The 15,396-nt window shown below is 35.7% G+C and overlaps 1 protein-coding gene across 5 annotated transcripts in view; it reads left to right on the top strand.

Moving 5' to 3' along the window:
• The first annotated feature begins 2,340 nt into the window (after positions 1–2,340).
• The window catches only part of LOC129263210 (uncharacterized), a 41,068-nt gene continuing 28,012 nt past the window's right edge, over positions 2,341–15,396 (top strand). For 2 of the 5 annotated variants that reach the window (XR_010294360.1, XM_064103348.1), the window contains exons 1-6: positions 2,356–2,489; positions 6,469–6,555; positions 12,582–12,656; positions 13,060–13,146; positions 14,524–14,634; positions 14,911–15,168. Coding sequence is in view for 4 of the 5 variants with exons in the window: in XM_064103348.1 (XP_063959418.1) it covers positions 6,495–6,555; positions 12,582–12,656; positions 13,060–13,146; positions 14,524–14,634; positions 14,911–15,168 (592 nt within the window). In the remaining variant the exon portion in view is untranslated. Of the gene's footprint in view, positions 2,490–6,468; positions 6,556–7,641; positions 7,729–12,581; positions 12,657–13,059; positions 13,147–14,523; positions 14,635–14,910; positions 15,169–15,396 lie in introns of all 5 variants that reach the window. The other 3 variants (XM_064103337.1, XM_064103333.1, XM_064103343.1) reach the window with 3 other exon arrangements.

The raw sequence follows: 15,396 nt of genomic DNA, 5'->3' as shown, positions 1-15,396 counted from the left end.
TTTTTTTCATTTCTTTCCTTTCCTATATTCATCCCCCCCCCCCCCCCGGTCTGGATCTGCCAATGGGTCTATGATGCACAGGCCTATCAGGGGACTCCCGAAATATTGCTGATTAAAATCATCTATAATTTTTTTTAATCTGTTAAAATCTGTTTAATTCATCTTTTCATGTTGTTCCCGTCATTTCTGTATGTCTTAATTTCTTATTACTTTGCATGTCCTTTTCCTAATGATTACTTTAATTTGACTGGCAAAAAGTACATTATTTTTGTTGAATTTCAAGCGTACTATTGATAGCCGCCTCAGTTTTTATTTCAAGCTTTCATATTAAGACAATTGCCCTTAAATGTGAAGTCCACCCCAGAAAAATGTTGTTTTGAATAAATTGAGAAAATTCAAAATAGCAGAATGATGAAAAATTCATCAAAATCGGATGTAAAATAAGAAAGTTATTACATTTTAAAGTTTCATTTATTTTTCACAAAACAGTGATATGCACAACTCAGTTGACATGCAAATGAGACAGACGATGATGTCCCTCACTCACTATTTCTTTTGTTTTTATTGTTTTAATTATACAATATTTCACTTTTTACAGATTTGACAATAAGGACCGACTTGACTGAACCACATAGTATTAAACAATGCTAGTATTAAACAATAGTATTAAACAATTCCACATGTACAGGGAAAAATTAATCGTTATTTCACTTGGCAATGAGGAGACAATTATACATTTCACATTTCATATAATAAAATACAAAAGAAATAGTGAGTGGATGGCATCATCAGTCTACTCATTTGCATAGCGACCATGATGTGCATAATAACTGTTTTGTGAAATTAAGCGAAACTTTAAAATGTTATTACTTTCTTATTTTACATCCGATTTTGATGAAATTTTCAGTGTTGTGCTTGTTGGATTTTTCTCTTTTTATCAATATCAACTTTTTGTTGATGTGGACTTGTCCTTTAATGTATTTTCATTTAAAATCAAGAGAAAAGATTCTCCAAACTGTTAATTCTGTAAAAGGGACCTGAAACATTTCTACATATTTTTTGACTGTCCGGTTGTTAACACTGTGTGGGATGATCTTTTATCTATAACAAATCCAAAACAACATTCGAATATTATCATTTACCCTTTTGTAAAGATATTTGATATTCAAATTGATAATTTTTCAACATTCATTTTCCTTGCATTCAATTACTATGTTCACTTTTTGTAAATTTAATAACAAAACCTCCCAATATTGTGGGTCTATGGAGATTTTATATTCAATTTGTATTTTGTATCTGTCTTATAAGTGCTGCTTTGTTTAATCATGTAGGCCTAAATAGCTGGTTGACTTGTTTGATTTATATCTTGATCAACGAAGATTGAAAGAAAAAAAATGATTTCTTTATTTTACGAGAACTTTTTTGGTATACCAACTTTTTATGGTGATTTATTTTAAAGGTCAAGTTCACCCCAGTAAATTGTTGATTTGAATCAATAGAGAAAAATCAAACAAACATAACGCTGCAAATTTCATCGAAATTGGATGTAAAATAAGAAAGTTATGATATTTTTAAGTTTCGCTTATTTTTCACAAAACAGTTAAATGTACAACTCAGTGATATGCAAATGAGAGAGTCGATGATGTCCATCACTCACTATTTCTTTTGTTTTTTATTGTTTGAATAATATAATATTTCAATTTTTACAGATTTGACAACAAGGACCAACTTAACTTAACCATAAACTGTTAAAATAATGGTAATTCCACATGTTCAGGGAGAAATAAAACTTTGTTTCACTTGACAAGGGGGAGAAAATTAGAATATTTAATATTTCATATAATAAAATACAAAAGAAATAGTGAGTGGGTGACGTCATCAGTCTGCCAATTTGCATACCGACCAGGATGTGCATATAACTGTTTTGTGAAATTAGGCGAAACTTTAAAATGTCATAACTTTCTTATTTTACATCCGATTTTGATGAAATTTTCAGTGTTTTGCTTGTTGGATTTTTCTCCTTTTTTTCAAATCAACTATTTGTTGGGGTGGACTTGTCCTTTAAGTGAATTAGTCTCATTTCTACAATCAATTTTGAAAACTGCTCATCTGAGCTGTTTTTCATTTAAATGAAAAAAAAATAATAATATACGGTAAATGAAAAAGAGAGATTTTGAAAACGAAACCCTGATTTATCTGTTTTGTCTGATTGATGACTTGCATTTTGTTTGTTGTTAAAAAATGTCATCTTCAATTTACTTAGTAATTAGAGGTCTGAAGAGACAAACTAGTTTCCGGAAATACATGTACTACAATCAATTACTAGTATAGCACACAAGTAATGACGTCAACGTTACTGGGCAATGGTATACAATATGGCCGTCGTTCGGCTGCGAATTTGTGTTGGTGATAGAAAAAAGTTTATCTTTGTTTAATTTAGCAAGAGCTACTTGGTGTGCTGACTTCTTTATTCCTGTTCGAAGAGGTGGGTAAGTTCAATTAAACTACGGGTTAAGATCAAGCGGTAGGCCTTGCCCAGTTACAGTAACAACAGTTAGTTGAGTTTCGACATTGACTGCACTGTTCAGTTCGGAGACGAGGAATACATCCGTCACCTCTATCGTCGGGCGCGGCGGCGGAGCGACTGAGACTGAGTGAGCTGTACCGTACCCAGTTGTTGTGACTTGTGTCCGGACGATCAATTTTAGAATGTCATTTGGAAAAATTTACAAGCAAAGTTTCATCAATTTTTAGTGCAAAATGTTAGTAAATATTATAAAGAACAAAATAGAAGATGATTACAACTATTGAATTCATATTTTTAGTGTAATATAAAGACAAAAAAGAAGGCTTCAAAAATATAATTTATAAAGTGTCTGGACACCCCCGCCCCCGGTGGGGGGGGGGGGGGGCACTCAGTATATGATGCATAGTGGGTATGTGCCGCAGAGGGGACCCCCATTTTAACACTCAAACTTCCGTTCAAGGGCATAGCATTAACCCTGTCGTGACCGGCTGCTCAGCGGATGTTTTCGCCCTCGCTTACTGGGTCACATTGATTCAGTGTCACATGTGCAAAACAACTCCATGATTTCCATGATGGATAGAGTGGTCAGAACAGCAATTTTGGCACATGTAGTCAACATAATATATATACTTATATCATAAACTTCTATGTCTTACCTTGAACAAAATGTATTTCCAATTATTTAGGTCAGGGGAAGGAAAATAAACATTGTTTTACCTCGCGAAACGAGATATCAACGCGTCTATGGGATTTGTGTACATTACGAAAATCTGTGCGAGCGACTCGATGCGACCTCGCACACAGAAAAGATGGTGCTTGAAAACAGAGTGAAGACTCGAGACGCGTCTGATGACGTCACTCATAGCGTGGGCTACGTGTATTGTATGTGTACGTTGCCTGCTCGGACCAGGCAGAGTGTCTAATCCATCATCCGAAGAATCCTGAGTCCGCTCGTATTCAGGCTTTTCAGCAGCTCTCCGCCGACGTGCATGGAGTCTCTTCGTCGGGGAATGGCCCACAAGAAGTTCATCCTCCGAAGAAGTTTTCCATTCTTTCAAACTCGGAATCACCATGAATTCGATCTAATGCGTTGTCAGAATGATCCGAACTTGATTCTGACATCGTGTCCGCGAAATACTCTCCGCGTTGCTCCGCCATCGTGGACCTTCTCAACGCTAAAAAGTTAAATTCTTCGATAATTTCTCAAACTTTGATGAAGGATTGCGTAAAAACTTTCAATAGAAGTGTGTGTAGCGACAGTCACTGAACGAGAGGCCGGACAATGAGCCTTCAGATGATACCAAACTCGACTTGTAGGGGTGTTTGGTTCGTGAAATATTCTTTTTTTTCGGAGGGACTGATTCTCGTCGCAAAAATGCGACATTGGTAAATGGCGCGGGGTTGCCGCTTGTCGCAACTAAGAAAGCCGCTCCGAAGCATAGCATTTTCTTCTAATTGAGAGAAAAGAAGAAAGAAATCCGCTCCAAAGCTTCGCATATTTTTCGTTATGCCGTTCTGGTCGCATTGATCCGCCACAATGAGCTGCAATTTTGGTGAAAAGCGGCCGCTGAGCGCTGTCCGACCATCGCCTCTGCGCGAGCGCACCCGGCGCCCATGTCGCTGGGCTAGCTGCATACACGTAATACGTATGCCCGTTCCACAGGGATGCACACGCAAGCGACCCGTTCCAAGGACCCCCGTTTTCACAAGCATTTGTAGTTCCGAAGCCCGTTCCGAGGACCCTCCTTTTTATAATAAGTCCGCTCCAAGGCCCCCGGTTTTTGTCTCACCAGCGGCACACACCTACCCCCCCCCCCCGGGTGGACACCCGACCCCCCCATCCTACCTGCTGCTTGGGCCTGTACCGTATTCGTATTATGAAAATTGTCTTAAAGGAGAATGAAACTCTTGGAGCAAGTTAGCTTTTGTGAAAGCACAAAAATCAAAGAATAAGATCAACAAAACTTTGAGAAAAATAGGACTAGCAATAAAAGAGTTATGAGCATTTGAATGTCGAGATCACTAATGCTATGGAGATCCTCCCATTGGCAATGCGACCAAGATCTGTGATGTCACACACGTACAACTCTCCCATTTGGACACTGAAAATATACCCCAAAACATCTCTTTTTGCTCATTCTAATCATATGACAAACGATTCATCAATGATATAATGTTGTGAAACCTCTGTACTTGTCATCTCATAAAGAGAACACCTCACCTTGTGATAGACTCTATAAAAGTGAGAATATAAGTGAAATAAGTACTAAAGTAATGAGGGAGTTGTACGTGTGTGATATCACAGATCTTGGTCGCATTGCCGTTGGGAGGATCTACATGGCACTAGTGATCTCAATATTCGAATGCTCATAACTTTCTTATTATTCATTCAATCTTCCTCAAACTTTCAACAATATGTTTCTTTGATTTTTCTCTTTGATATGGATTCAGCTGGTTTCAAGGGTTTCATTCTCCTTTAACTTCAGATAGGGAGTTCAGTGAAATGCGACTTTCAGAATTTGGAAAGAGTTCCATATGCACCTCCCCACTTAAATTGAAAATAAAAACATGGAAAAGGTTCAGAATAAATATATCTAGGTCTAGCCCTAATTAACCCAGGCTGCTGTCCCACTCCCAGGGGGCTCCGGCGGAGCCCAGGAGTCAACAGTGCAAAACGAGGGAGACACTGACTGGGGTAGATTGGGGTCTCAATAGTCAGTAGAGGCGCTGATCTAAAAATTGGGATTGTCCCAGAAAACAAGGATATCCTCATAAACCAAGACAAATAATGTCTTGATAAATTGAGACTGTCCTTGTTTAAGTCAGGGGACGTTTTTTTTTCACTTCCCCCTGCGAGACAAAGACAGCAATTACGGAAATTGAGAGTACTAAAAATAGATTCAGTGACCTCAATTCCCCCAGTTCACCGTCTATTTTTATGACTTGCCGTCTTCCAATAATCTTGTTAATGAAACCAGATATGTTTACATTGACTAGCGCACTTGATCGGTGTCGGCACTTGACAGGTGAATGAACTTTCCTAGATTTCTTGTGTGGAGAAATCTTTGAAAACTGAGACAGTCCCTGTAAACTGGGACGATCCCAATTTTCTGACCAGCGCCTCTACTGATAGTAATCTTAATAAAATGTGGAACAGAAATTATGCTCTTACCAAGATTATATGAATGAAGGTCTATCGTGACACACAAATCCTGATATCGAGGCACAGACTGGAACCTCAAAAAAAGAAAAGTTCTATCGCGATACCTCTCCTTTCAAAATTCAAAACAAAATGGCCGATCGAGACAGAGGCTATATTTTGTTTTGTTTTTTTATTTGGAAGTTCGATCTTGAATTTATGAAGCCGAGGGATTTCCAGTTGGCAGGGACACCTAGTAACATTAAAGTTAGGTCTAACTTGTTTATGAATTTGTTTCTGCTAAAGAAGTTTTGAGCAGATTTTCTCATGTCAAAAGGATCTAGAATCTATATAATTTGTAATCCACGTTGTTGTCTAGTAGTTAAGACTCGTCTTTCAATCTGAGGGACGTGGGTTCGATTCCCAGCCATGGCGTGGTTTCCTTCTGCAAGCAGTTTACCCACATAGTGCTGCACAGCTTGCACTCAACCCAGGTGAGGTGAATGGGTACCCGTTGGAAGAAATTCCTTGAATGCTTGAGCGCCTGATCAAGGTACATGTAGCCGTACTAAAGCTGGGGTAATAATAACATTAAATCATGTTAAGCAGGGCCCGCTGGTAGAACAGTTTTCGGAACTGAAGTGGCTATCCTTGGTAAAATATGCTATTATTGTATGAATCTATGTAACAGAAATCAGTAGAAATGGTGATCTGCATCATACTGCATGTTTGATATTGGTGTGATATTAGGCCTATTAAATGTCATGATAATAATTATGATTATCTCATGTTTTTTAAATAGAATAGTGTTTCCAAACCGAAGTCGAAATGCCACCAAAGAAGAAGAAGGCAGCCCGAGATCCTGATACCACTGAAGCTGTTCTTAAAGGTAAATAGGTCCATTTCTACTTCATTTTACTTATGGTTGATGAATATTTCATGAAGTTTTTATCTCAAGATTCAAGTTAATTATTCACCTTTTTTTCTTGTGATGATTGATATGTGGCATGTGTAGAGTTCAGGAAACAATCAGCTTTGAAAACTGACAAAAACTACTTGCTTTAATGGTTGCTTAAAATGTGTTACTATGACAAATACATGTACCTATGGAAAACTGCAACATTTTTTTTGTTTGTCAGCGATAAAGATACAAGACCAATGAAAATGTACCTGCCTGTTTCAAATTGCCTTGGGATTGAATTATGTGCAATTTCCACTGGTCATTACACAAGACAAGTGTGTGCATTAGAATTTCTTTTTTTTTTTTTTTTACCACTAACGCAAGTATAACCATTCCACTCTTATGGGATTCTGTTGACATAGATGACCACTGTCCAGTTTATTATGATGTTTGGTGAATTAAAATGGTTTGATAAAGATCGATTATTATAGCTCCATGATTATATGTAGCTGATTGAAAGTGATGATATTAATATCAAGATGTCTGAATACTGATTAATGCCAATCATGAAATTGTAATGGGGTGTTCAACCCTGATTTTTTTTTTTAATGAGGCGATACCATCTGGACACTGGTTGCTAAAAATATTCCAATGTTTTCACTCTTTAGTGTTAATATACAGTAGACTACATATTCTGTAAAGTCCTTCCATATGTTTGCCCAACTTGAAGCATTATTTCAGATCAAATTACTGTGTGCAAAACATGAGTTAATAGCATCTTCTACACATACATGTACTACAGTATGTAAGTTGAATTTTGCCTTTGTAACAGATTTGTCTGGGCCCAAGAAATTTGACTCAATGGACAGTTGCCTATATTTGTTTTATTGCTTTTGTTTCTTGTCTGGAAGCATTCACCATTCTACATAACATCGGTTTTATGACCAAGGCTAAATGCTTTTATTTCAGCAATTTAACCAGGAACAGTTTTACAGAATACATGTAGATATGACACTGTGACAATATGCATTGAATTCATACACAATGTATGCACCGTATCTTTGTGAATCTTAGATGATGAACAAGAAATTAGAACCGAAAAGAAAAAGATAAAAGGAAAGGGCAAGAAGAAGAAGAAGAAAGCTCCTCGTGAGACAACAGGTACAATGTGTGTTCCTGTGTGCAGTATGATTGGACAGTCCACTAACTATCACTGCTTGGCTTCATGTTTGTTTTGTTGCACAACCAGCACTTGTCAGCTTGTTTGCATGCACCTTTTCCTAAAAACCTGTGCCCCAATGAATTAAAAAAGCACTGTATGCCAATCAGTACTTTATTATTTGAGGCTCTTTTGGGCTTGACCCTATTAAAAAGAGCACTTTTTCATTTCGTACATTCTTTTCCATTTTTTTAGAAATGAGGAAAGTTTCTAAATTTGAGAATTTCATTAGAATTTATTTGAATATCTTGTATTTAAGTAATTAGTAGATATTGGTATAAGCTTACATGCAATTACTAAAGCCCAAGTATTTGCTTGCTAAACATACATGTACATGTAGCACTTGATGCAACCATCCCCCCTATCTTTCTTCCCCTCCTCTCTGCTTTTGTTTGTCCACAATTTTATGCTCTGAGTATTTAAGCTAAAAAAGAATAGAAAAACAAACTGCAGATTTGAATGAAAAGAATGCAATTTTTTCCTCAAATAGATAGTAAAAATAACTACAAACATGCATTGTAATGCAGATATTAAAGTAAAAAATGCTTTTCCCATCCAAAAGATGCTTTGTGGCATTCAAAATATTATGATTTTGTAAAAGGGGAAGTTGACCTTAGTAATAATATTGGTGAACGTTTGATGAAAATCTATCAGAGTATAAGAGAATTATGACTGATTAAAAGTCTTCACTATGTGATGTCATGTGCGAGCAGCTCCCCCATATCCTATAATTCAATTTTTTATAAAGGAACAGGATGAAATAAAGATAATTTTCTCGTAAAACGTCTTAAGGTGGTTTCAGAGTTCAGACCGCCTTGAAGTTCGTCAGTTCCAGGTATTCTCTGATCAGAAAATTTACCCCGATCAGAAAATACCAGGTATTTTGGTAATGTGAAAGCAAACTACGCGTAATTTCCCCGAAAGAAAATACCCGCTAAATAGTAGGTACTTGGCGAAATTACGAGAACTTTCGCGGGGATTTTTCCAAGATCGCAGGTATTTTGGCAATGTGAAAGCAATTTACGGGAACTTTTAGCCCAGCGTGTCGTTGGGCGCGGGCACCGTGGCTGGCTGCTGGGCTAGTGGTTTTGAATCTCGCGCCTTGCCTGCTTATTAGACCATGCTGCGCATGCTCCTAACTTCAGGAATTTATCCCGAAGGGTATGTTTCGGGGCGGTGTGAATGCAGGAATAATTAATGGGTATTTTTTAGCCTAAAAATGTTCTCGTAATTTAACGGGGATTCTTGTGATCGAGGCGGTTTGAAACCACCTTTAGAAAGGGGTGCATGTATAAAATGATATCTAGCATTCAAGTAAAATCTTCAGGAAAATAGCATTTTTTTGACAACTTAGGAGCTGCTTATAAATCTGTGACATCACAAAATAAAAATTTTAAAGAAATTCATAAATCCATTATTTTCATCAAACCTTCACCAGTATTTTTTCTCAAAATTTTCTGCTTCAAAAACAAACTTATTGTCAGGGTGAACTTCCCCTTTAATATTGACATTCCTGCATACAATATACATTTTCATTGATTCCTCTCAGCAAGAACAGGTAGTTTCAGACCGCCTCGATCATAAAAATCCCCATTAAATTATGAGAATTTTTTCAGGCTAAAAAATACCTAAAACATCCCCTAAGTTACAAGCATGCACAGTATGGTCTGATATGCAAGCAAGACACGAGATTCAAAACCGCTAGCACAGCAGCCACCCACGCTGAGATAATATAAGAAGTTCCCGTAAAAATAACTGTGACCTTGGAAAAAACCCCACTTGTAATGTTTTTAAAGTACCTACTATTTAGCGGGTATTGGTATTTTCTTTCAGGGATATTATGCGAAATTTGCCTTCACAATGCCGAAAGTACCTGTTATTTTCTGATCAGGCATATCAGGGCAAATTTTGATGAGCTTTGAGGCGGTCTGAAACTACCTTTTGATTCTATTTGTTGATTACCCTAATGTTTGTGGATTTGAGCTTAATATTCTCAATCATAACAGATGATTCCGAATGCTGATAATTGCTCAAGTGAATAGGACTATTGAAAAAAAATAACACATATTTTCTCCCTGTGTGTCCCTAACCTTTTGAATTGGATGCACATGTAATCATTTCTACCATCAAATAGGATTAAAAATGAAGTATAAAAGATTTGTCAGTGTATGAGTGTGATGAAGTTTGATAAGGTATTTAGAATATTGTTTAAACATAATGCCCAGTATTATACATTTTTTTTAAAGGGATATATTGATTTAAAGGGGAATCCAGCCTTGGCCATAAAATGTTGTGTTGGGAAGGAGAAAAATAAATTAAACAGAATGGTGAAAGTTTGAAAGAAATCGGACAATCAATAAGAAAGTTATAGCTGCTTTAAAATTGAGATCACTAATACTATGTAGATTTCAAATTGGCAACTGGGGAAGTAAATTATGACAAGGGGCAAGGACAACTTTCCCATAGGCCATGTACTTTATTATCAGGAATGTGTGGTTTTCTCCTAAGTACCCATTCCCCTGGGGAAGTAATCTAAATATAACCCAGGTGACAATGACAATGATTTTATTTCTTTGACGGCCCCTCCTGGGGGCATAGAAGAAATATAACAACTTACAACAATGGCAATAATAGGCATAAGAAAAAATACCAAGGTAACAAAAAGAAATAGATTAATAAAAAGAAAGAAAAAAAGAATCAAACATGATGATAATAAACATATGTACAATACAAGAGCAGTAATAGAAATAGAAACGGGCACAAATTAACCCACCCACTCCCGACATGCCAGAGAGTATCTGGAGACCGGTATCCCACTGAGCATGTGCAGGTGCAATCCAACAAAATCTGAAATCATGCCCTAATACGAGAAAGTAACCAAGACAGCAACTACACTTAGGATATTACAATTTTGACATAATGAATTTACAAAATCTTGACAGATTTTTCAAGTCTTTTGTATTTCTCATATTAAACAGCTTGGTAGTATATTGTTTTATGTCCTCATGAAAGAAAAATATAATTTGAAATAAAATTTTGGGAAAAATGACATAGCCAAAATATGTATTGGAGTACATGGAAAAGTAGTCCTTGCCTTACATCACTATGACATCCCATATGCGGCCAATTTGAAGTCTCCATGATTATAGTGATTACCAATATTTACAACTTTTAAAAATTCATAACTTTCTTGTTGTTTGTCCAATATTGTTTCAACTTTCACCTATCAACTTTTCAGATTTTTCTTTTCTTTTCCTTATAAAAACAAGTCTTTATTTGGGTTGGATTCCCCTTTAAGGCAGCTATAGTCATTAAAACATTATTCATCCATCTTTTATTGAGAGACTATATTGATCAAAGTCTTGATCGTTAACTCTTCAAGTAGTCTGACAAAAGTATTACGTAATACATGTATGATATAATTTTCTTCTCCCATATGAGATACAAATTCACATTAGCAGTTACATATATGTGTGCATTTTGTTTTGCTACTTTGATTTTGCCTTTTGTTCAAAGAATTTAGCTGAAAAATGAAAATATTCACTTGCTTGCAGTATGTTTTGATGATTTTAGATGACATTTTTAAATCATTTTTTTATAGTGTTTAAAGGTCAAGTCCACCCCAGAAAAATGTTGATTTGAAAAATAAAGAAAAATCAAGCTAAAAATTTCATCAAAATCGGATGTAAAATAAGAAAGGTATGACATTTTAAAGTTTCGCTTATTTTTCACAAAACAGTGATATGCACAACTCAGTGACAAGCAAATGAGACAGTTGATGATGTCCCTCACTCACTATTTCTTTTTTTTTTTTTATTGTTTGAATTATACAATATTTCATTTTTTGCAGATATGACAATAAGGACCAACTTGACTGAGCCATACATTATTAAACAATGCTAATTCCACATGTTCAGGGAGGAAATATTATACAGTGTATGTCATATAACAAAATACAAAAGGAATAGTGAGTGGATGACATCATCTGTCTCCTCATTTGTATACTGACCAGGATAATGTGCATATAACTGTTTGGTGAAATTACGCCAAACTTTAAAATGTTATAACTTTCTTATTTTACATCCGAGTTTGATGAAATTTTCTGTTGGATTTTTCTCTTTTTATGCAAATATACTGTTCATTGGGGTGGACTTGTCCTTTAAATCCAATCTACACATGTATGTTAAATAGAAAAATGTCTGTTGAATCCAAATCTAAAAAAGTACTACATGCAGTATGAAATTCTTGTACATGCACTCTTTGAATGTGAGTAAGTTCTAATGCTATGATATATTTAAAAAAAAACCTGTCGGGCCACTCAACTACATGAACATACGTACATGTATGTTGCTGTACACACGTACATGTAAGAGCACATATACATGTATGTGTTCTAAACCAAACTTGATTTAGAACCTGTGGTCAGATTTACATCTTATTCATTTTAATTTTTTTTTATAGCCTACTCTTTTCATAGATCTTACCCCTTCAACAAATAACTCTTGCAATGAACGCCCAGACGATAAAAAATGTTATCATGACATTCTACTTTAAGGTCTCTAAAAATCCAGATGCATTACCGGTAATGGAGAAAAAAAATTATCCCCCCCCCAAAAAAAAAAAATCAAAATCAAAATCAAATGCAATTTTATAAATATTGGGGGAAAAATGATTTCTTTGCTTTATGGACATGAAGTACTAATGCCATTCATGCATGTGTGTAGTGTAATATGTCACAACCAGCAAAATCCTACATTCACTGTTCTGGTTATGTATGTATTCCTTTTTTTATTAGAAGCACCAGTAGATGAAGAGGCGTTGGGACTGGTGAATGCTGCTCTTGAGGAAGAACCACAAACAGAGGATGCTGGTAAGTCATGCGTTAAGTATGTAGAAATGCCAACTGAACCCCTTTTTGCAGTTTATATACTGGGGTTTTTGGTTTGTTTTGTTTTGTTTTTACCCCAAATACAGCAGATTTCATAGAAAGACCTTTTCCCTTCAAATTGTATTATGCACAGTGTCTAATGCAGTGTCTAATTTCTCTATCATAAAGGACTTTTTTTCATCCCTCAAAATACTGCATCTTGTTTTGAGATAAAGGGAATGTTACTAAATAGGTTCATTATTGCGGAATGAAATAATCGCTAGAGGGTATTCATTTGTCTCGCAATCTACTATGGAAAGGGAATGTTATTTTAATTTTGCGCAAAATTTAGTTGTGAGAAAATTCAGAGTAGAGAAAAAATGATTGTCATTTTGTTATTTTACAGCTGTGGAGGAAAATAAGGAGGATGCAGCCAGAATTAGATCCCCTGAGCTGGAAGAAGACCAGGCTACAAAAGAAGCGGAAGAAACTGGTAGGATTGCATACAATTTTTGCATTTTACAATACATTTGCACAGGTTTCACCCTTATTGTGACATCACTACTTGGCGTCTATCATGAGAGATCGGTTGACAACAGTGCAGTCCACATGATGCATTTAACACAATGTGTTTCATCTTTTGTAATGATTTCAAATTTCATTTAAACACAACAGTTTCCTGCGATCTTTGCATGGGATTCATCATTCAGTTAAAAAGAGTTTTGATTTTCAATTTTCACTCTCTCAGACCTTCATTTTTGAGGAGCGCGATCATGCCGGTGCTCATACTGCGCTCCTAAAAAAAATAAGGAGAACTAAATTTTGCGCTCCTTATTTAAAAAAACCTTCACTAAAAGTTGCTGAAATTTCACATTTTACTTCTTTATATTCCTGAAATAGGCATCTATTTTCCATAATTCCTTGAAATTATTTTGATATAGTTAGAAACTACGGATAAAATGAAGAATATTCACCTCTTTCCTGACTCTGATTTATGATGTTAAGCTCGGTAAATATTGTAGTCCCATATGTAGATTTTTATGGTGTTGACCGTGTGAAACAATAACGATCAAACAATCAACGATCGTTTTCAGTTAATGTTGCAACATTATGGAAGTCTCCATGTGGGACTACAATATTTACTGATTTTGACATCATCAATCAGAGTCAAGAAAGAGCTGAATATTCTTAATTTTCTTGATAGTTTTCAACTAAATCAAATAATTTCAAGGAATTATAGAAAATAGATGGCCATTTCATGGATTTAAAGATGTAAAATGTGAATTTTTAGCAATTTTTTGCAAAGTTTTTTTTTAAAGGAGTGCGATATTTTGTAAACGTATTGACCCAGGCCTAGTTTCACCACAGATTAATTAATAGCTACACAGCTATTGCATTTACAATTTTAAGAATAATTTACAATTTAGCATACATGTACATGTATTGTCTTAAATTGAGCTCCTCTAGGATAGCGATTCTGAGGAGCTCGATTGAGCTCCTCGAAAACATATGGAGAGCGATTTATTGAGCTCCCCGAAATTATAAATGTGAAGGACTGCTCTGTGTGTGTGCTGGGAAAAAGTTGTCAATCCACAAGGTATTAAAAGCAATGATTGTTAGAGGTGCATATACTATAAAATACACAAATTTATAAACATCAAGATTTGTTTGATGAAAAAAATTAATTTAGGTCAATAATACAATAACATGTCCTGAAATATCTCCAAGTCCATTAAGATGGATATTGAGGCGATGGCCTTTGATTAGATTTGGTTTATAGCTTAGATTGATTTTAGGGATGTTCCTCCCTTGTTCCTATTCATGAAATTATATTGACAAAAGTTTTTTTTTTTTCATTTTCAAATCCCAGAGGATGCAGAACTTCAAAAAGACAAACGTCAACACTTCTCATCTGCAGCTGACCAGGGGGATGGACAAGGAGATGATGAACCTCATGATGATCAGGATCCTAGTCCTAATGGTAGGTCTAGTAAAAATATGATAAACCAGACATGATTTTACTTTCCATAGTTTACTTTGCACGTAGCTGCAACAAAGTACTATTCAAAATTCAAAAGATTTTCCCCGGTATTCTCATTTTTAAAAATCACATCCTTTTAGCTTACGGTACTCAAACCAAAGTTATTTCAAAATTGAGCAAAATATTCCTATTATGAATAGAGCCTTTTAATTTTGTGGCTATTTAGCTGCCTGTAGTAATTCAGCATTTTCTCTCCCTTTTCCCTTCTTTTGTCAGGAGAAGACACAGTTGTCGCAAGTCAAGACATCCCTCAGGCAGACACAGAACCCCAGATGGAAGGCATCACTGATGATGCAGATGGGGACAGAGAAGAAATGAAGAAACTGGACAATGATGATGATGCTGCCGAGGAGATGATTGTGAGGCTTGATACAGAAGAGAAGACTCGTAGTCGAATGAACACAGAGGAGTATGACGATGCTGACCCAAAAGACTTTGGAATTGAAGTGGAGTCCGATGATGAGTATAAGTATCGTAAGTGTCCTTTCCTCCTCCTCTGTTCTAAAAATGGGTAATTTTTTTTTGGGGGGGGGTTGAATTAGTTAACATTTTTCATTTGCTCGATTTACTTTGTAATTCAATCTATAGATCATATAAATATACATTTATGAAAATAAATCCTACCTTTTTTCATAATTTTACAGATTAATATTCAGACACTTGTAGGACACATTGTGTTGGTCGTGTCGTTTAACATCAATC

Source organism: Lytechinus pictus, chromosome 1, assembly GCF_037042905.1.
Source record: "Lytechinus pictus isolate F3 Inbred chromosome 1, Lp3.0, whole genome shotgun sequence".
Lineage (NCBI taxonomy): Eukaryota > Metazoa > Echinodermata > Echinoidea > Temnopleuroida > Toxopneustidae > Lytechinus > Lytechinus pictus.
Note: the sequence above shows the minus strand (reverse complement) of the source record. Positions and strands in the feature narration are given on the sequence as shown.